Here is a 25,663-nt window from a genome sequence, read left to right on the forward strand (position 1 = left end):
AGAGTCCTGGAATATTTGGGATAGAAACATTTTTAAAGAGTATATAAATGCAAAAAAATGTTTATAATTACCGAGTGGATTTAGGGGCTGGTCACACTGACACTTTTACGTATGTTTCAGGTATGCGAGAAACATACGTTTTTCACTTTAAACTCCTTTTTTAAAATAAAGTTTTGTAGCTCAACGCTTTTTACGCTTTTTTTTTTTTCTTATTACCCCTTGATCACAAAAAAGTGTATACTTTAAGCATATGGAAACATATAGCCAAAATGTATGTCAGGTTAAACCTAGCCAAATGTATGCATAGTTCGACTAAGTTTAACACATTATAGCCCGTGGATCCGTGAAACACTACATCTTCATCCTTTTTTTTTTTTTTGGACAAAAAAGTTTGCGTTTCACGGATGAATATATTCTAGTGTGAATAGGCCCTATGGGGCCACCTAGACCAAGACCTATTCTTCCATCCCTGCCTGTCACACCCTGGAGGTCTCCGCTGTATTCCAGTCACTTTCATGCAGTGCAGCCTCTTATTAGACACCATCATGACGGTGATATTTTTTAAATTTCACTTTCAGCTATTCCCATGATGCATTAGTTAAGGCTATACCAATTTTACCCACAAGGCGGAGGGACAGTTTAATTATTATCATTACTACCTACATTGATCTAAATAAGCTAGAGCCAGTACATATACAGTCAGGAGGATGAGCTGTGATCTCCTCTAACAGTAACGCTTTACTTTATACTCTTTGTCACATTCCCCCCTTGGCCTATAAGAGGCTCTCGGAGGCTCCTTGTGTGTAGTGACCTCTTCTTCTGCTTGTATAGAGCTTGCTGACCACAAGACGCCTCTGACGCAGAGAAGAGATTTTGCCTAGTTACCAAGGTTTGAGAGGGGCACGTTATTGGAATGGGAGAAGCTGGATGGGTTGTATTGAGCAATTGCTCTCCACTGGACCGATCTGACCAGACTGGTAGGGGGTGTTGGGACCAGTGGATGTGTGAGGGCACACAAGGTGAACGGGATCAGGACCCCTGACAGACCACCAGTAGAGAGGAGCGTCTGATCGTCTAACAAGCACCAGCAGCTCCAACTGTTTTGTTGTCTGCCACCTGGAGACAGGTGGCGCCATTGTTGCACCCCCGCGTCTGAACCATTTCCAGGCGCTTAGCTGAAGAAGGTTTTGTCTCGTGGCGGCCATTACGTGTACTGCCTTTGACACCCTCCCACCATTGCTTCCGTTTGCAGTGGTATCGTGAACAACTAAACTGGACTGCTACAGAGTGGAGCTGGGTTGTCTTCTTTGATGAATCCAGGTTAAGTTTGGGCACTGATGATGGCCATGTTCATGTTTGGAGACCTGGGGTGGAACGCCTCATTCCTGCCTTTGCTGTGGAGTGCCACACTGCCCCCTTCTGGTGTGACAGTCGGCCTCCTCTAGTAGTGATACAAGGGACATTGACAGCTCAGCTAAATGTTCAGGACATCCTGCAACCACATGTGTTCCTCTCATGGCGGCTTCCAAGAGGCTTCCAGCAGGATAATGCTCGGCCGCACACACAAGGGGGTCACAGGAATGTCCCCACAACATTGTCACACTTCTGTGGCTGCCCAGTTGCCAGATTTATTGGCAATAGAACGTATATGAGACCATCTGGGATGCCAACTTGGACAACCTATGGGTTTCTGCAATCTAGAGGCCCAGTTACACCAAATTTGGACTTATGTGCCACAAGAAACCATATGGAACCTGTTTACCTCCATGCCCGTCTGTATCACATCTTGTATCCAAGCTAGAGGCGGTACAACAGTGTACTAGAGCCTCCATGCCTGTCCGTATCACATCTTGTATCCAAGCTAGAGGTGGTACAACAGGGTACTAGAGCCTCCATGCCTGTCCGTATCACATCTTGTATCCAAGCTAGAGGCGGTACAACAGGGTACTAGAGCCTCCATGCCCCCCTCTATCACATCTTGTATCCAAGCTAGAGGCGGTACAACAGGGGACTAGAGCCTCCATGCCCCCCTCTATCACATCTTGTATCCAAGCTAGAGGCGGTACAACAGGGGACTAGAGCCTCCATGCCCCCCTCTATCACATCTTGTATCCAAGCTAGAGGCGGTACAACAGGGGACTAGAGCCTCCATGCCCCCCTCTATCACATCTTGTATCCAAGCTAGAGGCGGTACAACAGGGGACTAGAGCCTCCATGCCCCCCTCTATCACATCTTGTATCCAAGCTAGAGGCGGTACAACAGGGGACTAGAGCCTCCATGCCCCCCTCTATCACATCTTGTATCCAAGCTAGAGGCGGTACAACAGGGTACTAGAGCCGAATGTCAAGGGGTCCGTTTTCCGCAATAAATTCTCCTTTTGCTCTGATATTGTAATCACTTCTGATAATGTTACAGTCACTCAGAAAGTTTCGTTCGATTCTGACAACTTCTAGGGGAGGGATATTTCTTTTTGACAGTGAGTGTATTACGGAATGGAGCAGTAAAGCGGAGCCAGCCTTTCCCTCCTCTGTACATCCAGAACACATGCATGCTTGGCAATAAGTGGAGCGTGTTCAGCCGACAGCTATTCAAACTATTTGGGCCACCTTAAAAGGCAGTTTCTATTGGCTATGGTATAATACTAGATAATGATATATAAACTCTTTGTTTTCTGTTCTTCCTTCCTTAGGTATTCTGTGCATATGGCATAAAGACATCATCTGAAAATGAGCGGGGAGCCTGATGCATTAGCGGTTGTCAATCAGCTGCGAGACTTGGCTTCAGATCCTTTGAACCGGCGGGCCATAGTACAAGATCAAGGCTGCCTGCCGGGCCTCATCCTATTTCTTGACCATCCCAATCCTCCCGTTGTTTACTCCGCTCTACTTGTAAGTGCAATAACTGTCATTAATATGTGGTTTCCCTATTGATGCCATTCAGGGCTATGTGATTTCAGTTCTGTTAAAATGGCATTGCATAGGTTGTAAATTGCTTTAGACGGGAATCTTGCCTATAGATTCTGAATGTACTGTGTGATGTTGCAGACTGTTTCCACCACTCATTCAGTGTACAGTGTGGCATAGTATGTTGCCACTTCCTAACTAAGGGTCCGTTTAGAGCTGGCGATTGTTCACTCGTTCCAATGAGAAATGTCTGAGTTCGCTGCAGCAGACAGTTTATACAGGCAGACACAGTCGAATCGTTCAAATGAAAAATTGTTCCGTCATTCACATTTACTATATAAGTGAATGAGAATGACTGAATGATCAGTATTCAAACTGAGCGCGAGGAGAGAATCTGCAGCTGCCCCGCTATGAGCCAGCGATAGTAGCTCCCGTGCAGCAGTCCGAGAGCGAGTATGTGTGGGGACGAAGGTCAGGCATCGTTTGCCCGGCATTCATCCCGTCTAAGTGGGCCTTTAGGCCTCATGTCCACGGGGAAAATCAGGCCCGCTACGGATTCTCCATGGAGAATCTGTAGCAGGTTCCTCCTGCTCCGTGGACATGAGGCTAAAAAAATCAGAATAAACTTACCCGCAGTGGTCCGTGCGTGTCTTCCTTCCGTCGCGGCCGGATCTTTTTTCTTCGGCCCGGCAGATGTGCTCGGCACGCCGGCAGCGTGCCGAGCACATCCGCCGGGCTGAAGAAAGAAGTTTCCAGCCGCGAAGGAAGGAAGACCTGCATCGCCCGGAGCAGGTGAGTTTAATTCAGGTGCGGGTCTCCCGCGGATCCGGACGGCTTCCATAGGCTGCAATAGAAGCCTGCGGGAGCCGTCCCCACAGGAGACCCGCGCCTGAATGGAGCATGTCCGGATTTTTTCCTGCACCCAGGACCCGCGCCTGCAGGGAAAAATGACATCCGCAGGTATTTAACTGCCTGCGGGTGTCTAATGCATCCCTATGGGGCGGGGATCCACGTGCAGGAAAAATGCTGCGGATTTTAAATCCGAATTTGCCCGTGGACATGAGGCCTTAGGGCTTTCAGCCAATAGTTGTAAGCAAATGGTTCTATTTACAGATGGCAAACATAATGAAAATTTTGGATCTGAAGCACATTGAAACAGATTTACTAATTCTGTCTAGCATTGAAGATTTAGACTAGACAGTTTTAAAATGTGCCAGATTTATCAAGTGAGTCTTCTAAATGATAAACGTGGTGTATCTTTAGAGCATCTAGTCTAACTGTATACCAGCAGTTAGTTGGCATAGTTTGCAGTAACTTTTGATGCAAATTTGGCATAGTTTATGGTGTTAATTGCTTTTAGGCCCCACCGCTATGGTCGTATAGGGCAAGAAAGTGTCTGAAAGAGTCTAAAACTTCATAAATTAAATGCAGTGCAAAGCAGGTACATCTAGTTCTCCCTCTCACACACAATATAATTACATCCACTCCACCCCCACATACAATATTATTATATACAGTTTCTCTCTCCATACAATATAATTACATGCAGCTGCATTCCCCACCCCCCCTACATGCAAACTACTTCTCTGTTTTGCCCTTGTTTATAGGCATCTTGTTTTTGCTGAGAAGTCCCAAAGCCTGGAGATGGTGTGGATGTTGCCCCTCTCAGTTCCTGATGGGCACTGTGAGACCTTCCTCATAGAGGCGTTTGCAAAAACTGCGTTTACTGCGGGGTCAGCAGCGTTGGCATGCATTTTGCCAGCGTTTTGGCTTCCTTTTCAGCAGGAGGCTGAAAAAAAGAATACTCACCTAGCAGGCGCCGTCTGGTCCCTGCCGCTGCTCTCTGGCATTTCTGCAGACTTTGGTGAAGTTGTCAGCCTACAAAAGACCATCTCTTGCTGGTAACAGAGTTGAAAACCCTGCCTCCAGCAAGAGATTACTCTGATTGGCTCTTGAGCGCTGTGCTTAGCCAATCGGAGCCAGCGCTCGATGAGCCAATCACAGCCATTCAATGACTGGTGTATCGAGTGCTGGCTCTGATTTTTCAGTGCTGCGATCAAGCACCTGTCAGCGCCTGTGTGAGCGGTCCCATTGAAAACAATGGGAGCGTTGTACTGCGATTAGCGCGGTGCTAAAAGTGGCGCACTAGTCGCATTAAGAGACGCCTGTATGAGGGGGAACTTTAGTTTGCGGTCCATCCAGGTATCTAGTAGATCTGTTTGCTAGATGCCTTAGAAACAACTCTTACATTCAGCCAGCAAGTTTAATTGCAAATGGTGACAAGGCTGAAAAATCTTGTCGCCATTTGAAAAATCTTTACAGACTATTTTGGTTGCCATTTGGAGCCTTGGATTAGATAAAAAAAAAAATGTCACTATCTAATTTTAATTAGTAAAAATTTATAGGTGATACATTCCCGATAAAGGGGTTTTATCTGAGTTGTATTGTTTTTTAAGCTGCAGGCAATGGTAAACCATATGCACTGGCTCCACACCCTGCTGTTCCAGCACTGCATTTCATGATCTCCCTGCTGGGTTCTGTTTACAAGCTATAGCTGTGACATGTGTATATACACAACCACTGCAGCCAATCACAGACCTCAGCAGTGTACTGTGATTGGCTATGGCGGTCACATGTATACAGAATATCTTCGCTGCAGCTTGTAAATGGAGCTTGGTAGAACGGGAGATGCAGTGCTGGAGTAGCGGGGTACAGAGCTGGTACATATAGGTTCTCTGAAAACCACTTTAAATCTGCTACCTGCTCATTAATGAGATAGCAACGTGCATCTATGAGTGCAGGAAACAGAGCAATGTTCCCAGGCTGGGAGGCGTCTAAAGATAAGTGATTACTAGTGGATACAGTATTGTAACTACAATGAAGTTGAGGGATTGTGGAAATAAGACACAGGCCATTCAAAAGGAAAATAATGCCTTCAATTCACAAATTCTAAAGCCACAATACTTGTAAAGGCCAATTTAGACGCAACGATTATCGTTCAAAAGCCGTCTTTTGAGCGATAATCGTTGTGTGTAACTGCACTGACATTGTGCAGTTTTCGTTATCCTGTCGCTCATCCTTGTCTTTCAGCGTGCTGAAAGACGACAATGAGTCTTATCAGGGATTCACAGCGGGATACAGCTGATACTATTGTTTTAGCTGTATCCCGCTCCCTGATGATAGCCTGGGTATGATGAACAGAGCTGTCTAGCTCTGTTCTCCATACCTTGTTTGGAGCCCTTGGCTGTATAACACCCCGCTTGTCTTCTGCATCCTCCGCTCCGAGCACCCGGCTGTTTAACAGCCAGGCGCTCGGTGCGGGGAACAGCTGGATGCAGAAGACAAGCGGGGACACCCCACTTGTCTTCTGCATCCTCTGCTCGGAGCGCTCAGCTGTATAACAGCCGGGCGCTCCAAGCAGAAAACAGCTGGATGCAGAAGACAAGCGGCCTTGCTTGTCTTCTGCATCCTCTGCTCGGAGCGCAAGGTGATCGCTCAACATTTCAGTGATCAACTTGCGCTGTAAATAATACAACAATTATCGCTCAAAAGACATCTTTTGAGCAATAATCGTGTCTAAATGGGCCTTAAGGCTAACACATAACTTCGTTTCACTTTCTGATATTTTATGTGTATGTGATGATCCTCATTAATTTCTAGAACGTAGACTAAAAGGGGTTGTCCAGTTGTAAAGTATTGCTGGCCTACCCTTAGGACAGGCCATCAATAGGAGATCAGCAGAGGATCCATCGCATGGAACCCCCAGTGCACTCGCTGGCAGTTGGATCTGCTATACTGACAGGCTCCCGCTGCTTCGGGTGTACACTACTATATGTCACAACTCAACGCACCGAGATCCCCTGTCAGTGTATCGGCCCGGTGGCGAGCAAGTTTGCAATGAAGGGAAAAAGCTGTTTGGAGCATAGAACAGCATCCGGGGACGGCGAAGGCAGTAAAACACACGGGATTGGTGGGACATAGGGGACACAGAGTTAGAGAAGGTAAACTAAATATTACAGTCTTCTTCATACATGGTTATACACAACAGAACACTTGTGTCTATGGCCTCCTTCCCACAAACGGATTTACGTTGCATAATTCGCGGCGAAAATCCGCTGCGTTGCCCGCTGCTATTAGGTTCTATTGAACCTAATAGCACAATGCTCACGATGCGAAATTCCGCACCGTGAAATCTCCCGTCCTCACCCGCAGCATGCTCTATTTGCCGCGGGTGTACGTGCTGACGGCTTCCATTGCAGTCAATGGAAGCCGTCCGTTCACGCTATCTCCCGCTGTAACACAGCGGAAGATAGCGTGAAAACGCTTTCCCGCCTACCGCCGCGTCATCTGACGTGGCCGGCGCGTCACGTGACACGGCCGGCCGCGTCATGTGACGCGGTGGGCGTGTCACATGACGCGGCTGCGGTGGGCGGGGAAGCGTCTTCACGCTATCTTCCGCTGGTAAGTATGGGGTCTCTGGGGGGCGCCGTGACGGGCTTCGCCGCGGAATATTCCGCAGTGGAGCCCGTCACGCTCGTGTGAAGCCGGCCTATATCTCTTCTGTAGTGAACACTGCAGAGACATCTGGATGCAGCGCCCTCTACTGTTATGCAGCTAGGTGAAGATGGATTTCTCTGTCCCATCATCACCTATCTACATAGCAGAAATTTTTTTGTTTGTTTTTCAAAAAAATGTACAGAATATGCTGATAAAATATATTGCAAAAAATGATTTGAATCTCCTATTCTGTACATTAAAAAAAGTGAGAATACTCTTTAATGTGCTGTTCTGATGAGGCAGTGATGCTTTTACAAGAATTGCTTATTAAGAGTTAAATCAGCAGAAAACACACCTCAAACGGATAAGGCCATTTCAAATTTGTCAATCAGCGGTGGCCAGAAATCTTGCCTGGCCCCCAGCTGTCTTTAAAAGCGGTTGTTCAGCAGTTGTGGTCCGGCTCCCCGCTATAAGGAGTATTAGATACGCCCTTCTAGTTCCACCACGTGGGTGAATGCATTGGGCTTACAGCTATGTTGGTGTTTGCCTATTCTTGTATATTATTGTATTCTGTTGACTGTTGAGTATTGTCGCTCTACTCCACTGTCCTGTACCACCGCACTGACTTTCGTCTTTTTCATTGCAGGCTCTTCGATATTTAGCAGAATGCCGCTCCAACAGAGAAAAGATGCGAAGCGAGTTGGGAATGATGTTGAGCTTGCAAAATGTCATTCAAAAGTAAGTAACGTATCCTGTACTTTCCTGTGATGTGTAGTGAGCTGCTGATATTGCAGCCCTCAGAACACATTTGTTAAACCCGACCTAGAGCGCCATTTCACCGCAGTGATACATAAGACAAAGATTTTCTCATTAATTTTTAGATATTTTTTTGTATATAATTGCAGTGTAGTGCACTAATAGGACAGGTCTACAAAGGGTTTCCTCTTGCCTGGTATGGAGCTGCATGGCCTCCACGTTCTGCCATGCAGTATCCGCTATATATTCTTCCCAGGAAGCAATGCATGTAATCCACCGAGGTGCAGTAGGGGTCCCATGCACTGCAGTGGGACGTCTACTTTTAGCACTCTGTTCGAAACTTAGCCTTAAGACAGTTGTGAGCATCAGACCTTATCCTTTTGTGATCCCAAGATGCCTTTCAAAACTGGGCTGTTGCCTTCTTGCTGGTTCCCAGTGTCTCCTTGCTGGAGTTTAACTGAAAGAATCACTACTGCGCATGTTTTTCCTTGCCCGCATGGTTGAGCATAGGCTACTGGTGCTGAACACTTTTGTGTGTGCACTGTGTTACCTGGTTTAGTTGTTGTCTGCCATTTTGGTCACCTGTCTTCACGTCTGATTTGGCTCCCCTAATGCAGCTCCCATTTCCCATGATGCCTATGGTTCTTTAAAGGCTCATTACATAGGGAGAAACCTATCAGCACTTACAAGCAGGAGGCATAGAGGGCAGTGTGGAGCTGCATCTCATTGGATACACGCGGACTCTGCATACAGATAGTATTGACAGTCGGGGCTCTCTCACACGAGCGTTTACCGCGTACTTATCTCCCGCGAGAGAAGCACGCAGCAGTACGCAATGCATTGCATACTGCTGCGTGCCAAGAAATCCCCATACACCATCTAGGTACGCATGTGTGCTTTAATACGTGCCAAGATAGCGTATTTTGCTCGCCAAACATGTGAGAGGCACAGTTGAAAGTACCGTATATACCGGCGTATAAGGCGACGGGGCGTATAAGACGACCCCCCAACTGTCACCTTATACGCCGGTATACAGTGGAGAAAAAAAAAAAAATTCATTACTCACCTGCCCCGGCGTTCTGTCGCGCTCCGGCAGGATGTCGCTCGCTCCGGCAGGCTGTCGCTCGCTCCTCGTCCCCGGGGCAGCATAGCTTTCTGAATGCGGGGCTTGAAATCCCCGCTTCCAGAAAGCTAATACACACGCCGGCAGCCATGACATCATTGAATGGCTGTGATTGGCTAAAGCACACGTGGCTTCAGCCAATCACACTATTCAATGACATCATTGAATGGGTGTGATTGCTAACACGTGCGCCTTCAGCCAATCACAGCCATTCAATGCTGTCATGGCTGCCGGCGTGTGTATTAGCTTTCTGGAAGCGGGGATTTCAAGCCCCGCATTCAGAAAGCTATGCTGCGTCGGGGACGAGGAGCGAGCGACAGCCTGCCGGAGCGAGCGACATCCTGCCGGAGCGCGACAGAACGCCGGGGCAGGTGAGTAATGAATTTTTTGTTTTTACACTTTTTTTTTTTTTGTATTACCGGCGCATAAGACGACCCCCGACTGCAGAGCAGATGTTTCGGGGTTCAAAAGTCGTCTTATACGCCGGTATATACGGTAAAATAAAGTTTGTTACTGCGTATTATGCGTGTGTAACACATGATAAAAAACACGTGTGAGAGGGCCATTAGTGTAGCAGGGGAGTTTTATAACTCTGTAGGTAATCCTATTATACGTTGCCTATTTTATCACTGTACTCATTGTGCATTGGCATAGGGGTGGAAAATGCGTAGCAGAAGATTGACCCTAATTATTCCCGTCGTGATACGGCAACTACTAAAAAGCTAGAGAGACTACAATAGGGCCATAAATCAGTGAAGTACCACCGTGATATGTTTCATCACATGAAACTATATAACTGCACCCTGTTGTAACAGAAACACATGAATTGTCAAAGTGTTGCATAAAATGAGGTCATAGGAGGCAGATTTTCCATTAGGTAAAAGAGGTGCATGTCTGGGGCGGCCCTCGTGCCCGGAGGGAAATCATTGTTCATCTCCTCATCTAGTGTTAGCTAGAACAATACTGTGTTTTAGAAATCTCGTATATCCATATTGTATTCACAATGTAACATAGCACACATATCAGAGGGGGGAAGTGAGATCTTTTTTCATTTAATTAAAATAATAATAATAATTTAGAAATTGATGGCAGCAACACATCTCAAAAAAGTTGGCCCAGGACCGTGTCTACCATTGTGCAGCATCCACTCTTCCATTTACAACAGTCTGTAAACATCTGGGTGGTGAGGAGACCAATTGCTGGAGTCTTGGGAGAAGAATGTCACATTCTTGTCTATAGGATCCCAGCTGCCCAACAGTTCTGGGTCGTCTTTGCCATATTTTTTGTTTCATAAAGCACCAAATGTTTTCTATTGGTGAAAGGTTCAGCACCCGGACTCTTCTTATGCGAAGCCATGTTATTGCGATGGATGTAGTATGTGGTTTAGCATTGTCTTTCTGAAATAGGCAAGGCCTTTCCTGAAAGAGACGTTGTCTGGATAGAAGCATATATTGTCCTAATACCTCTATATACTACTCAGCGTTGATAGTGCCTTTCCACATGTGTAAGCTGCCCATGCCATAGGCCTTAACCCTTTCCAATCCACTGTCTGACATCTAAAGACATTATGATTTAAGGCTGTACAGCTCTGATGTTGGAAGACGCCCGTCTGGGTTCTCTTACTGTATATTGCCAGCCTCTCTGCTGTCAAAGCCTATTCAATTTGTCACCTCATGCAGTACTGGCTTTAGCCAGCAGATAGCGCTGTTGTATAACAGCAGAAAAAGAGTAAACCCCCTAGGAAAACTAGGATACAAATTGGATTGGAAAGGGTTAATACAACCCCATAACATCAGAGATGCAGGCTGCTGAACTGTATGCTGATAACAAGCTAAATGGTCCCTCTTCCCTTCTCGGCATTCATGGTTTCCAAAAAGAATTTCAAATTTTGATTCATCTGACCACAGAACAGTTTGCAATTTTGCCTCAGTCCATTTTAAATGAGCTTTGGCCCAGAGAATATGTTGACGTTTCTGGATTGTGTTGATATATGGCTGCTTTTTTGCATGATGCAGCTTAAGCTTGCATTTGTGGATTGCATGGCGAACTGTGTTCACAGACAATGATTTCTGTAGGTATTCCTGAGCCCATGTAGTGATCTGCATTACAGAATCATGCCTGTTTTTAATGCAGTAACGCCTGAGGGTCCGTAGATCTTGAGCATTGAATACTGACGGTCGGCCTTATCACTTGTGTACATGAATTTTTTTTAGATTCTCTGAATATTTTGATATTATGTACTATAGATGGTGGGATGTTCAAAGTCGTCGCAATTTAATGTTGAGAAACCGATTTCTTAAATTGTTCCACAATTTCTAGATGCAGTTTTTCACAGAATGTTAATCTCTGACCATCTTTGCTTCTGAGGGGCTCTGCCTCTCTAACATGTTCTTTATATACACAGTCATGTAGTGCCACTTACTTTTACAAACTTTTTTTAACCCTGTGCCAACTTTTTTGAGATGTGTTGCTGCCATTAATGTATATGCCATAATACATAAAAGTAAGTTCCACTTCCAGGAGTCCCACCTATTTAAAGAATGTGGTCGTCACCCATTTCCCCCTCAATTAGCACTCCAAAGAAGAGGAGACAATGCATGTAGATCTCTCGATTATAGATTATGGATGTTGAGGTATTGGCCTGGCATTTCATAGGTCCTATAAACTGCAATGTAGAGAGCTACATGCCTCTTAATTCATATACCCTTTTCTGGAGTGCCAAACGGGTCAAGAGACTTTATTCTCCTAATATATGGTAGACCCAGACGGGGCTACACAGTGCACCCATAGTACTTGCCCATTCCTGTTGCCCTGCTATGTTCCACTTCTCTTCCTCTTGACATTGTAACTACAATGTGAACAGCTACACATGGATATGTCTGTGTCCGGATGATTGGGGCTGCATAGAATAGCATTGTGGGCCGCATGTTGGGCACTCCTTGCCTAGTAGAAGGTGTCGTTTTGCCGCAAAACTTGACATGCAGTTACATCTCCGGCAGATATACAAATGAATAGAGTTGTGGCATGATTAGATGAACGGTCTTGAAAGATAAATGAGTAGCAGCACATCCAACCACTTTCCCAAGCACACCTTGGCTACCAGTGCACGATCCCAATAGGTGATCCGGACCCAAGGATCCAAAACCACAGGTCCACAAATATGTAGTCAGATCTGCACTTCTGGCTTTTCTTTAAAAAGACCTCTTTGTTCCTCAATATAAAAAGTCATTGCGACGTTTCTATCCTGCATCGGATCTTTAGCTTTCTTTTTCGAAACGTTTCGAAACAACTTTTTATATTCAGGAATAAAGATGTCTTTTTAAAGAAAACCCAGAAGTGCTGATCTGACTACATATAGATGGACGGTCTTGTCACCTGAGGCCCTAGAAGTGGTTCCACCCTTGGCCTATAAGAGGCTCTCAGAGGCTCCTTGTGTGTAGTGACATCTTCGTCCGCTTGTGTGGAGCGTGTTGACCACTAGATGCCTCTACAATGCAGAAAAGAGATTTCACCCATTTAATAGAGTTTCAGAGGAATGTGAGAAGCTGGATAGTTGAATCGCCTAATTGCCCACCACCTGAACCGTTCTGCCCAGACTGTTGGGAGGTGTTGGGACCAGTGGATGCGTGAGAGCGTGCGCACACTACATGACTAGGTCAGGACACCCTCAACAGATCACCAGTAGAGAGGATGGCCTAAAAGACTCGAGCAGCTCCAACTGTCTACTATCCAGAAACAGATGACAACATCGTTACTGGCCCCTTTGTGCACCGGAACCGTTTCCATACGCTTGGCTGAAGGACATTTGGTCTCACGGTGCCCATTACATGTACTGCCTCTGGCACCCACCGTCACATCCATTTGCAGAGGTGTCGTAAATGATGAAACTGACCTGCTACAGAGTGGAACTGGGTTGTCTGCAGCACACTGCCCCCACTGCTGGAGTGATGGCCTGGGGCGTCATCACATATGACAGTTGGTCACCCCTAGTAGTGGTACAATCACAGCTCAGCGATATGTTCAGGACATCCTGCAGCTTCATGTGTTCCGCTCATGGCGACTTCCAAGGGGGTCACAGCAATGTCTCCACAACATTGTCACACTTCTGTGGCCTGCTCCGTCGCTATATTTATCGCCAATATAACATGTATGGAATGTCCACTTCGACAGCCTACAGATTTGCATGATCTGGAGGCTCAGTTACTTCAAATTTCTACCGATATATCACAGATACTATATGGAAACTGTATGCCTCTATATCGGCCGTGTCACATCTTTCATGCAAGCTAGAGGCGACCCAACAGGGTACTAGAGCCTCCATGCCAGCCCATATCACATCTTGTATCCAAGCTAGAGGCGGTACAACAGGGTACTAGAGCCTCCATGCCAGCCCATATCACATCTTGTATCCAAGCTAGAGGTGGCCCAACAGGGTACTAGAGCCTCCATGCCCGCCCGTATCAGGCTGGACTAGATGGACATTGTCTTCATTCGGCCTAACGAACTATGTTACTATGTTACATCTTGCATCCAAGCTAGAGGTGGTACAACCTAGTATGTTAGGCTGAATGAAGACCATGTCCATCTAGTTCAGCCTGCTTCAATTCACCCCCCCCCCACCTTGTTGTTTCAGAGGAAGGCAAAAAGAAACCCCAAGAAGCCATTGAGCTCCCTCAGTTGGAGGAAAAAAATGGACTCCATAATGGCAGCCAGAGTAATCCCTAGATCAACATTTGAGATCAACAACCTTGCTGGTCCCCTAATGTCTATATCCTATAATATCTTACCGCTCTAGAAAGACGTCTAGTCCCCTCCTAAACTCGTCTACCGATTTTTGCCATCACCACGTCCTCAGGCAGAGAGTTCCACAGTCTCACTGCTCTTACAGTAAAGAACTACCTTCTGTGTTGGTGATGAAACCTGCTTTCCTCTAGACGTAGCGGATGGCCTCTTGTTACCGTTGCAGTCCTGGGTATAAACAGATCATGGGAGAGATCCTTGTATTGTCCACTCATGTATTTATACATAGTTATTTGTTCGCCCCTTTAACTTCTTTTTTCTTGGGTAAATAATCCCAATTTGATAGCCTCTCTGGGTATTCCAATCCCTTCATTCCATGTATTAGTTTAGTTGCCCTTCTTTAGACCCCTTCAAGCACTGCAACATCTTTCCTGAGCACCAGTGACCAGAACTGTACACAGTATTCCATGTGAGGCCTGACAAGTGCCTTATATAGTGGGAGGATAATGTTCTCGTCCCTCGCCCCTATACCTCTTTTAATGCACCCCAAGACTTTATTTGCTTTTGCAGAAGCTGAATGGCATTGATTGATCCATTTAAATCTACAGTCCTACTAGTACCCCCAGGTCTTTTTCCCTAGCAGTACCCCATTTAGTGTACATTGGTGACATCCGTTTCTCCTGCCCATGTGCAGAACCTTACATTTATCAACATTGAACTTCATTTGCCATTTTTCTACCCACGCTCCCAACTTATCTCGGTCCTTATCTAGGTACTGGAGCCTCTATGCCCTCCCATATCACATCTTGTATCCAGGCTAAAGGCTGCCCAACAGGGTACTTGAGCCTCCATGCCCTCTCGTATTGCATCTTGTATCCAAGCTAGAGGCGGTACAGCAGGGTACTAGAGCCTCCATGCCCGCCCGTATTACATCTTGTATCTAGGCTAGAAGTGGCCCAACAAGGTACTAGAGCCTCCATGTCCGCCCGTATCACATCTGGTATCCAAGCTAGAGGCTGCCCAACAGGGTACTAGAGCCTCCATGCCCGCCCATATCACATCTGGTATCCAAGCTAGAGGTGGTACAACAGGGTACTAGATCCTCCATGCCTACCAGTATCACACCTTGTATCCAAGCTAGAGGCGGTACAACAGGGTACTGGAGCCTCCCTTCACGTGTACCACTTTCTGTAATAAATTATCTTCTTTTGCTCTGATATTGTAATTGGCGTTACAGTCACAGATATAAAGTTTTATTCAGTTCTGACAACTCCTCCTAGGTGCTTGTTTTTTTTTGTTTTTTTTTGGCATTGAGTGTATATCTAATATAAACGAGGGAGAGCTACATATATGTGATGCCTCTCTTTGAAGGTAAAAGCATATTTGAAGGGCTTGTCTCTCATGAAGATAATCCCTTTCCAGAATAATGTGCTCCAGCTGTCGAAAAACCTGGTGATCAGCTGTTTGAACCGGAGAAAGCTGCAGCCTTCCATACACTTTCAGTGCAGCGGTCTTTACGGGTGAAACTAGGGCTGCCTCCAGGCACCAGACTGGTAAACCACCTGTCCAACCAGGTTTACTATCTAGAGACCAGTACCGATTCTGCATTTTCATATGCAATAATGTACCGTGCACACTAAGGCCCCCTGTCCATGGGCGTTGTGGTATCCCGTTGCGGATCTCCGCCGTGGGAGCCACTGCCCGGGAGCAGGAGCCGGCAGACGGATCTCCACTGTCAGCCTATCTGACAGATAGGCTGACTGCCGAGAATCGTGGCAATTCTCAGCATGCTGCAATTTACCGGCCGTGAGCGGAGAATCGCAATGATTCTCCACTTTGTGGACAGGGGGCAAGCGCTCTCCATAGCAACGCTATGGAGAGCTTTCACTGCGTTCCCCGCAGTCGGATTATCGCCACGGGGAACAGAATGAAAACCTGCCTGTGGACAGGCAGCCTAACTAATCATCCTGAGCTCCTTTGCTTACTAGTTCATAAGCTAAAAGTTACAAACACTTCGTTCTCTACAAAAAATCTCAAGTCTGAAGTGCATCCTTCAAAGTAATAAACGAGGTATAAATTAGTGTTTTGGCCAAAATACATGAGCTCGGAACCCGCATGAAGCGTCTTTATTATCTTGTGAGTCCTTACACTGACCTTACAAACGAATCACAGAAAATGGGATCAGTTCTACTGAAAAATGCTAGAAGAAGGCCTTACTGATACAGAGGTCTAAAGCTTTTGATCCAGAAGAAGGCAAAAACAAAAACCTTGGACACCTTCAGCCAATTTGTGTCACAGGGGGGAAATTCCTCTTGACACTGGGAAAAGCGATCAAACCTGCTGGTCATGAATATAGTTATACAGTGTCTTACTAGTCCTACCATTATAATTATCTCACTTTTGCTATTATAAGCATTTTATTATTTTACATCATTTCTATTACCGATATTATCTCCACGTAGACTAATCTAATGGGGTTATTACTGAAGTCCCCGTTCCTAAAGCCATTGATTCATAAGAAGGCAAAACCCCTGGACACTTTCAGCCAAACTGTGTCGCAAAGAACAATTCCTTCTTAACCCAGGAGAAAGGTGATTGGTCCAGAGCCCTGGGTCAGACCTGCCGATGTCGTTTATAAATGTATATTCTCTTTTATTAGTGCTGCCAATATAGTTACTACTGTAAATATTTGTATTTTATATTATCCCTTTTATTATCCGCTCTGCGTAGACTAGATACTGGAATAGGGTTATTACTTGTGTCCCTGTTCGTAGTCCTCCTGCACAGGACTGGGTCGGATCCAGCATGTAGGATCTGACCCAGTGACCCCGATTACCTGTCCGGATTCTTCTTTATCTGCACTGGCTGGCATGCATGCACAGCACAGATAATGCAGCGCCAATGCTAGGCGATGACGCGGATCCCACAGCCTTTCCGCAGTGATGATTCCGTAAGGGCTGCAGGATGGACAGCTATCATTGACTTTAATGGAAGCCGTCCAGGCAAAAACCACATAGAAATGGAGCATGCTGTGGTTTTTTTTTACGCTTGCCTCAAGCGGAAATCGTAGTTGATTTCCGCTCGTGTGCAGCAAGCAGTGGTTCTCCATAGTAGGCTGTGGGCGGTACTCGCTGAGGAATCCAGGGGCAGGCATCGGCCCCATTCCGCAAATCAAATCTGCCCAAGTGCAGGAGCCCTTAAAGCTGTTGATCCAGAAGAAGGCAAAACTGCCTAGACACATTCAGCCAATTTGTGTTCCTTCTTGACCCTGGAATAAAAAAACAGCCAGTCCTAGACCCTGGATCAAATCTTATTTTAACTATTAATACATTTTATTACTACTTTTGTTACGTCTGTGACGGCTTCTATTATATTTATATCTACTAATATTATACTATTGCTGTTATATTTATAACTGGTAATGTTGTACTTGATTATTATTTTCCAGTATGGCCACATGAATCTATTGGCCTAGAGGTTGGAGCAGGATTGGCCAAGTGATGGTCCTCTTTTCTCTCAAATACTGGTTGACATAATGGCAGATGTTCCTGCTCCATCTGGTGGGGACCTTGGGGATCTTCATCTTGTCTTTACTCTTCACTTCTCCCTTCTTGCTCCCCTTTTCCAGGTCCTTGCATGGCTCACTGTTTTTCTTTCTCGCTTGTCATTTTCTTCTATGGATGGCTGGGACTGTTTCCTAATATGTTGCCATATATCCTTTTTGAGCTTCTGGATTAGTTGGCATATAGGAAGATGTTAAATTAGTTGTGCTCAGACATTTCTATAAGTCCTCCTATAGATGTAACATTAATGAAGCTGGGGTGTCTATGAATTTATAGATGTGATTTCAGTCTGAGCACAGGACAGTAGAGAACAATCTATGACTCTCTTGCTTGTTCCCCTGTCCCAGGGGAGGGGGTGACATGAACTTTTGTCTTATTGCCACATATCATTTCTTTCTTCCAGAAAATGAATGAGGAGACTTGCTCATGTAATCGCACCTCTATCCCTTTAACCTCTTGGATGCCACAGTCATTGCTTACCGCGGCATCTAAACCTTTAAAAAAAAAAAAAAAAATGCTCTGGTCCTGGAATGTGACCCACAAAAAGTCTTTTAAAAAATCTTTCTTTGTGCAAATGAAGTAACAACAAATCCTCTCTAAATTTGGTGGTGTTATAATCCTTAATGTTAACAAATAAAGTTTATTATTATTAGCTGTTTACTGTGAATGGAGGTGGGCGGGCAGATCGGTCATTGCTGGGACCACCTGTCGGGCATCTGTGCTCTACAAATTATCCCATCTTAAAGGGCCCTTATTCAGACCATCATATATACTCCAAATTTGGTTCCTGAAAAAACTAGAACTCAGCCAGTAAAATACAAAGAGCTACAGTGATAAAAAAAAATATAGTTATGACTGCTGGAACCTATACTGGTTGTTAACCCCTTAACACCACAGGACGTATGGGTACATACAGGCAGGGTGCTAGATAACGTAACAAGGCGTAAACTTGCATTCTGTGGATGGCGCAGGCTCAAAAGTGATGAGAACACCCATTCCTAACCCCTTACATGCCGCGATCAATGTACATCGCAGCGTGTAATAGGTTCACAGGGGAAGCGCACTCCCTCCATGATGTTATTGGCCCTCTGCGAAAAACAAGCCCTCCTATGGCAATGTCGACAGCAAAATGTAAATAGTTATAGCTCGATGGATGTGACAGTGAAAAACACAGAAAAATGAATTGGTAAGAGCAGCTCCTGCTATGGTAAACTAGAGACCTCCATATATTACATAGATGGCCATTCATCTGAAGGGTCACTCTGTAACACTACATATGGTCCGCAGTGCCTGTAGACTCTTGCAGTGATCAGCTGATTTACTGTACATGGGTGCTTGCCATATCATTTGGGTTGTTGGCAAGAAATCGACTCATTGCTAGTATAAATCTATGAGACTGTGTATGCTTTACCAGCCGGAAGTGCTGAGCACCTGGCCAGACATGGGTCCTCCTGGGGCCGAGAGACTTCAGGATCACACGAATTCTAGAACCGCCCATGGTTCCAACTGTCGGATATATAATGCGTTCCCTGGCCGGGGAGGAGAAGGATCGCTTGTGAATCCTATTACATCTCAAACCAAGTTCTTGGGAATGCGCGATACAGAATGGGATGAGTCTTGCACATATCCGGATTCCAGAGCCCATGGTGGGGAATATATTATCACCAGCACCATATGAACAATTGTAGTGCAGGGCTGTTTGTAATCCCCCCCCCCCCCCCCATGGATCTAATGGTGTGTTAACACATAGCGTATTGAGGTGCTGATCCATGCTTAAAGCTGCAGCATATTTTGCGCTACTGATTTTGATGCGCTAAAGGAGGGGATTATGATGACATTTTTGCTGCAGATTTTTCACTGTAAAAAATTTGCACCAACTCCGCTATGTATGAACGCACCCTAGGTCTATGCCGAAATAGGAAACATATGAAGACTCCGCGCTCACCGGGTCAGTCGGGCAGAATAATCAGATATAGCTATAATGGTTTACACTGTACTCTATTGCAACGCGTTTCGGCGTATAACAACCAACGCCTTTGTCAAGCAATACAAATAACACATAAAGCAGGACCACATATATAATAAATGTAATGCAATCACTGGTGATGAACATGTTGGACGGCAGGATGATTAGCATATGGCGTCATCAGGGGAGGAGATGGTCAATTGACAAAGGAGCGTGGGTCATGTGATTAGTGTTTGTAAGCAGAAGATTGGAGTTCTTCAGTAGAATCGGACTGGATGCATCCAGTCGGTGTGACTTGAAATCCTCCATTGTCTCCATTATGAAATTCTAAAAAAAGACGCGGGATGCTGTGGTTGGCGATACCATTTTTAACATTAGGGCTCCTGTCCAGGGGTGATAGTGCATTGTGTTACTCACGGCGATAATCTGGACGCGAGTAAGGCGTGGCCGTAGATCTATGTTTGGAAAGATGTGTTTTCAGTTTATTTTTATTTCTACCAATATATTTTATTACAAGGGCATTCTAAAAAAAAACTAAATATATATCTAGAACAAAAACTAAACTGAAAACACGTCTCTGCAAACATAGATCTAATAGTATAAATGGCATCACCAACCACAGCATCCCGCGTCCTTTTATAGAATCTCATAATGGAGACCATAGAGGATTAAAAGTCCCACCGATGGAATGTATCCAGTCCGATTCTACTGAAGAACTCAGAAAAAAGGAGATGTACTGAATCATCTGCTTACAAACATTAATCCCACATGGGCTGAATGAGCAATGAGAGAAAACATACCGTAAAATATAGACTACTACACAATTTAATCCCAGACACCCAAATTTTAAAGAAAAAAATATTTTTTAATCCCTTTTTTAGTATTGTCTATGATCATAATCACATATATGTCTTACTGCCCCTCTTTTAACTGTCTTTATTTTTTGTCTAATACGGCTTTATTGTAATATCTATTTCCTAGTCTGGCACATACTCATGAACACGAGTCGCTAGGAATCCTTCCAAATCCTAGTGAATAAGATGAATGAAGTGACCTAAATCTGCTCTCGGTGGCACTACTAGCTCTGTTTTATGAATGAGATGCAGTTCCATCAGTATTCGGGATATAGTGAGTGTGGAATGCGTGCATTGCGCCCCACGTAACGTCACATTGGTTCCATGGTATCACATGACCCACGCTTCTATGTCAATTGACTATCTCCTCCCCTGATGATGCCATATGCTAATCGGCTTGGTGTCCAATGTGCTCATCATGAGTGCATTACATTTATTATATATCTTGGTCCTGTTTTATGTGTTTGTATTGCTTGAAAAAGGCATTTGTTGTTATACGCCGAAACGCGTTGGAGTAAAGTACAGTATAAACCATTATAGCTATATCTGATTATTCTGCCCGATTGACCCGGTGAGCGCGGAGTCTTCATGTTTTTGCTACTTGGATGTTCTATTTATGGCGAGGCTCCTCTGTTGGTGAAGCCATCTATGGTCTCCTGGTCGTCTCTCCAGCCTTCTTTGCTGGATTGTGGAATGGGATACAATTATTCTATACACAGACTTGGATTGTAGGTGCAGGGGGGTTCCCTTACAGGTTATCCCTCCCAGCACCAGGTGAGTGTCTGTACACTTTTGCTAAACCTCTTTATCTGTGATTGGTATACCTAGGACGCATGAGGCTCTGTTTTATTTCCTGTTATGCTGAAATAGGAGTTGAGGAGGGAAGAATGTTTTGTCCTTTAATCCCTTCAGTGGCAGAGCAAGCCCTGGAGATTTTCCTGAGGTAATTTGAAGTGGCAAACATGTACAGTGGCACACTAACTGTGTGTCCTGGCCAGCATTTCAGCACTAGAGCTGTCCATGGAAATCTTTAGGGGTTTAACTGCATGGTCAGTGCAGCAAGCCCCGGAGATTTTCTGGGCGTGCCACTAAAAGGGTTAAACTAATTTTTGGGCTATTTCTCAATGCTAAGGGTTTTCAGTTTCCTATAGGATATAGTGAGCCTTGTCCTTATGAAAAAAAGACAGTAAACCGGCTTAAAATACAATAAAATCGAATACTCCCCTACCCAGTCCAGTGCTGCAGACTCACCAGAATTGGTGAATATTCCATTTTTATTTCATTTTTAAGCCCATCTAATGTTTTTTGTTTTTAAGTCTCGGAAAACCCCTTTAAGAAAAAAGCGCTGGTAAATTTTGGAGCTGACCTAGAAGGAGAAGATAGAATTGATTGATCTATCTGAATGAGCGCAGGCCCGTTCTACTTTAGGCTGAGTGACACGGCAGCACATGAAATTCCGGTGACAAATCCAAATCCTTTGACATTCCAAAAATGTCACAAGCCGTGCGCAGATCATAAAGACAGTGTAAAGGTTAAAGAGGAGATTAACGATTTCTTTTCCTAGGTTAAATATGCCTTCTCTGCCTGATGATTTACATCCCAATTACCACTAGTTTTAATAAAATCTGCCGCAACTAATTTATACTCGGAGAGAGTATCCGAAGAAACGTCTCGCAGTCGCTTCTTTCCCGCAGCGGTACGTTCCGTTCATTAACCCCTTCAGCCCCGATCGCTTGCTTGACTGCACTCAACTTGTAGGCAGAAATCTTTTTTTTCCAGGCCTCCCGGCAGTGAAGGGCTAATCTGGTTTCCACAAGGAAACTAAACTTTAAAGACATTTATGTTATGTCAACTTGGGAACTCTTTGTCAGCAGAAACATAGAATGTCAAGTCTGACTTCAAGTCAAGCTTAAAGACATATTTACTTGACTTTTCCGAAGAGCAGAAGTGACACCTTCCACAGTTCCATGCAGAAATAACACTGAATGCATCCGATGCTGAGCATAATAAAGAGCAGAGTAGTTTGTCAATGCTGGTATTTATGCATGCTTCACACATTTTAATGTGTCCATATGAACTACATTAAAACTAGCAGCCTCAACTGTTATTTAATAATTGAATTTTATGGTCTGTAAAGAAGGACATTCCCTCCGGTAACGGCTTCTCTTTTTTTTTTTTTATATTCCAAAGGCTAAAGTTTTTTAATTAACTTTTTTTCCCCCCGTCTATAGCTTCAGATAATCGACATGTTAAATAACTATCTCTGCCTGAAAAAAAAAAAACGGACCAAGCCTCGGCCGGATCATCTGCCTGTTTTAACAAGCTGAAGAAAATCCACCGCTGTAATCTGTTCTTGTAAATTAGTATTCACTTAGGGTGATTAGGAACGTTAATGTAGTACAAGTTTAATTATCAGCTGTCCCTTAAAGGTGCAAATGTCTCCGGCATAGCTCATGAATATTCTTCAGGGGTTAGAGGGATGACTTTCGCTTTTAGTATAGGGGATTAAGTATTTCTTTATATAGTTACATAGATTTAAAAAAAAAAGACAAAGGTCCATAAAGTTCAGCCATTTTTTTTGTCCTGATCGTTGTACATCATTATTTGCTGTAAGGATATCTGCATACTTAATGGATTTTCTGCATCGAAGGATAGGTGAGTATAGTTTGTGTATTTTTGGTTTTGGTAACTTTATTTTATGGCTCGGCTGTTAAAAAGAAATTTCGATAGCGGGCAGACTTCTATTAAGCTGGCATAAAAAGTTCTCCGTGAATGCCAGTAAGGTATACCGTATGTAATATGCAAAGTTTTCTGTTGATGCAGGACTACCACTCCGGGAGACACGCAGCTTCTTGCCACAGAGGTTTATGATCTTCTGCAAGCGTCCGGCACAGCGGATGGAGATTGTATGAATGAGATGAACTCGAGACGGCGGAAGGCCCAGTTCTTCCTTGGAGCCACAAATAAACGTGCCAAAACGGTGGTCCTGCATATTGACGGACTTGATGACACGGTCAGTGTATAATGAATCACATGATTTAGATGGTGCTCCCTTCCTGCCTCATTGTACTATGTGAGGGCATCCATGGCTGCTTTAGGGTCAGGCAATGGATCTTGGCACGAATTTGCTACAGATTTCACCCTTTTAGTACCTTGAAGGGGGGGGGGGGGTATTAATCCGCAGCATTTCTTCAATACAATAAGTATACCGTGAATTTGAAAACCTGCAGCATGGTCATTTTCGTACTATATGTGGAGGCAGTTTTAATACATACCATTCACGTGTACTTGCTTTGGAGTAAACGGTCACAGCTGTTGACCTTAGGCCTCTAAGCATATTTTTGGCCTGTGTGCTGTCCGTGTAATTCCACAGGCAGCACACGGCCCCATTATAAGCCTATGAGGGTATAAACCTGAACATTATACCACACAGATGCATGGTCTACATGAAAAGACTGATGGCATGGCCTATTCCTGTCTAACAGATGAGAAATAGGTCATATGTGTCAATGCGCAGTGTCCATATATATATATCGGACAGTACGTGGACTGGTGTCTGTGTGCTGCCTGACGCGAGTTGCGCCACAGTCTTACAGGTGCAGCTTGCAGTTACAGTAGTGTGCACCTAATCTTAGAGTACCTTCACATTAACAAAACATTTTGACATGTCATAGAGACATGTCAAAAGTCTTTATCAGTGGGGGTCCCACTGCTGAGACCCCCACTGATTGCTAGAAGGAGAGGGTTGCAGTGCTCACCCCAGTGCTGTGCCCCCTCGGCTATGTTGGCTTGTTTTTGAGCAGTGTCCAGTAGCTGAAGACTGCCTCATAGCGGTGTATTGGAAGCTTCTATATACCTCTATGAGGCTATCTTCAGCTGCTGGAAGCCATAAATAAGCGAACATAGCTGAAAGGCCACAGTGCTGGGGTGAGTGCTGCAGCCCCCACATTCTAGCGATCCGTGGGGGTCTCAGCAGCAGGACATGTCAAAAGTTTTCTAAAAGTGCAGGTAGTTTTTAAAGAGAGCTTTTCAATTAAGGTGCTATGGATACAGTGTGGAGAAGAAATATGTGCCCACATGCCATTGGGGCTGTTGTTTCAGGCACGCATGTGTGAGCACATCCTGATTTTACAAGGATGTAAATATTCCACTTTTTTTCTCCTTTTTTCATGTCTATGTCGGACAGCCAGACTGCTCTTTGATGGGGAGCACCATTTAGGCACCTGCATTTCTTCATTTCTTCTTAGGACTTGTTCACACAGTACTGTCACATTGCAGCCTATTACTGCAGTAATAAGCCATAATTTGGGTCCGCATGTGAATAGGACCCTAAGAAATAACATGCTCAGTTAACTTAGCTACACAGGCATGGCTGGAAATCCACTAGTGTCCCCTGCTCCCTATAGGATCTGCTGCTAAGCACCAATCAGAAAATAATTGTACTGTCCTTATCAGACCAGCTGCAGAAATAAGTTTAAAAGGGTATTCCAATCTCAGCGTTTCATTGTTGAGACCTGAAACCTGCAGAGGTTTCCTAACCACCTCGGCGGGTGTTACAGAAACCGCAGAACTGGCAGCCCTACTCTTTCCATAATTTCCATTGAAGTGAGTCAGAATTATGGAAGTGGTGTAGGGTTGCTATCTCGACTGTTTCCGTTAACACCCTGCAAGGTGGTCAGGAAACGGCTGCAGGTTTTTCATCTCGGCTATGAAACGCTGAGGTTGGAATAGCCTTTAAAAGGGACACTGTCATTACCTTTTGAGCCCCATCAACTACATTATGGAGGCCAACGGTGAGGGAACAGGTAGTCCGGGGAGCTGTGTTTCATACTCACAGGGCGCCCCATTGCAGTGCTGTGTCCCCACGAAGTTTGCATGTGCCAGCAGATTTATTCTTTCTTTCTGCGCACCTTTCATACAGAGGAATGGGAGATGCACATATAGAAAGAGTCAAGATGCTGGCGACCAGTGAGTATGAAACACCGCTCCCCCTCACCTTTTGAGCGCCATAGCAGGGTTTGCCCTTTTAAAGATAAGTTCACACATAGCAGAGAAATTCCCCACCAAATTCTATGTGAAAATCCGTACCAAGCTCTACAGTTGGATTTTCAGGCAGATTTTGGTTGTAGAATTAACGCTCTTCATTGGAGAATGAACTGGAATGATCGTTGCAAACAACTCGAAGCAGAAGCCATGAAAGGCCATATGTGAGACCTATTCTCACAGGTCAAGATGGCCTGGAAACCTTTCTTGGCACGCA

The 25,663-nt window shown here is 44.9% G+C and overlaps 1 protein-coding gene across 1 annotated transcript in view; it reads left to right on the forward strand.

The window, feature by feature from the left end:
• ARMC1 (armadillo repeat containing 1) overlaps positions 1-25,663 on the forward strand; it is a 50,262-nt gene that overhangs the window by 5,530 nt on the left and 19,069 nt on the right. The window contains exons 2-4 of the mRNA XM_066578276.1: positions 2,691-2,889; positions 8,048-8,139; positions 23,227-23,416. Of these exons, the coding sequence (XP_066434373.1) occupies positions 2,728-2,889; positions 8,048-8,139; positions 23,227-23,416 (444 nt within the window). The 5' untranslated portion in view covers positions 2,691-2,727. The remainder of the gene's footprint in view (positions 1-2,690; positions 2,890-8,047; positions 8,140-23,226; positions 23,417-25,663) is intronic.

The sequence above is a fragment of the Eleutherodactylus coqui genome, chromosome 9 (genome assembly GCF_035609145.1).
Source record: "Eleutherodactylus coqui strain aEleCoq1 chromosome 9, aEleCoq1.hap1, whole genome shotgun sequence".
In the NCBI taxonomy this organism is placed as follows: domain Eukaryota; kingdom Metazoa; phylum Chordata; class Amphibia; order Anura; family Eleutherodactylidae; genus Eleutherodactylus; species Eleutherodactylus coqui.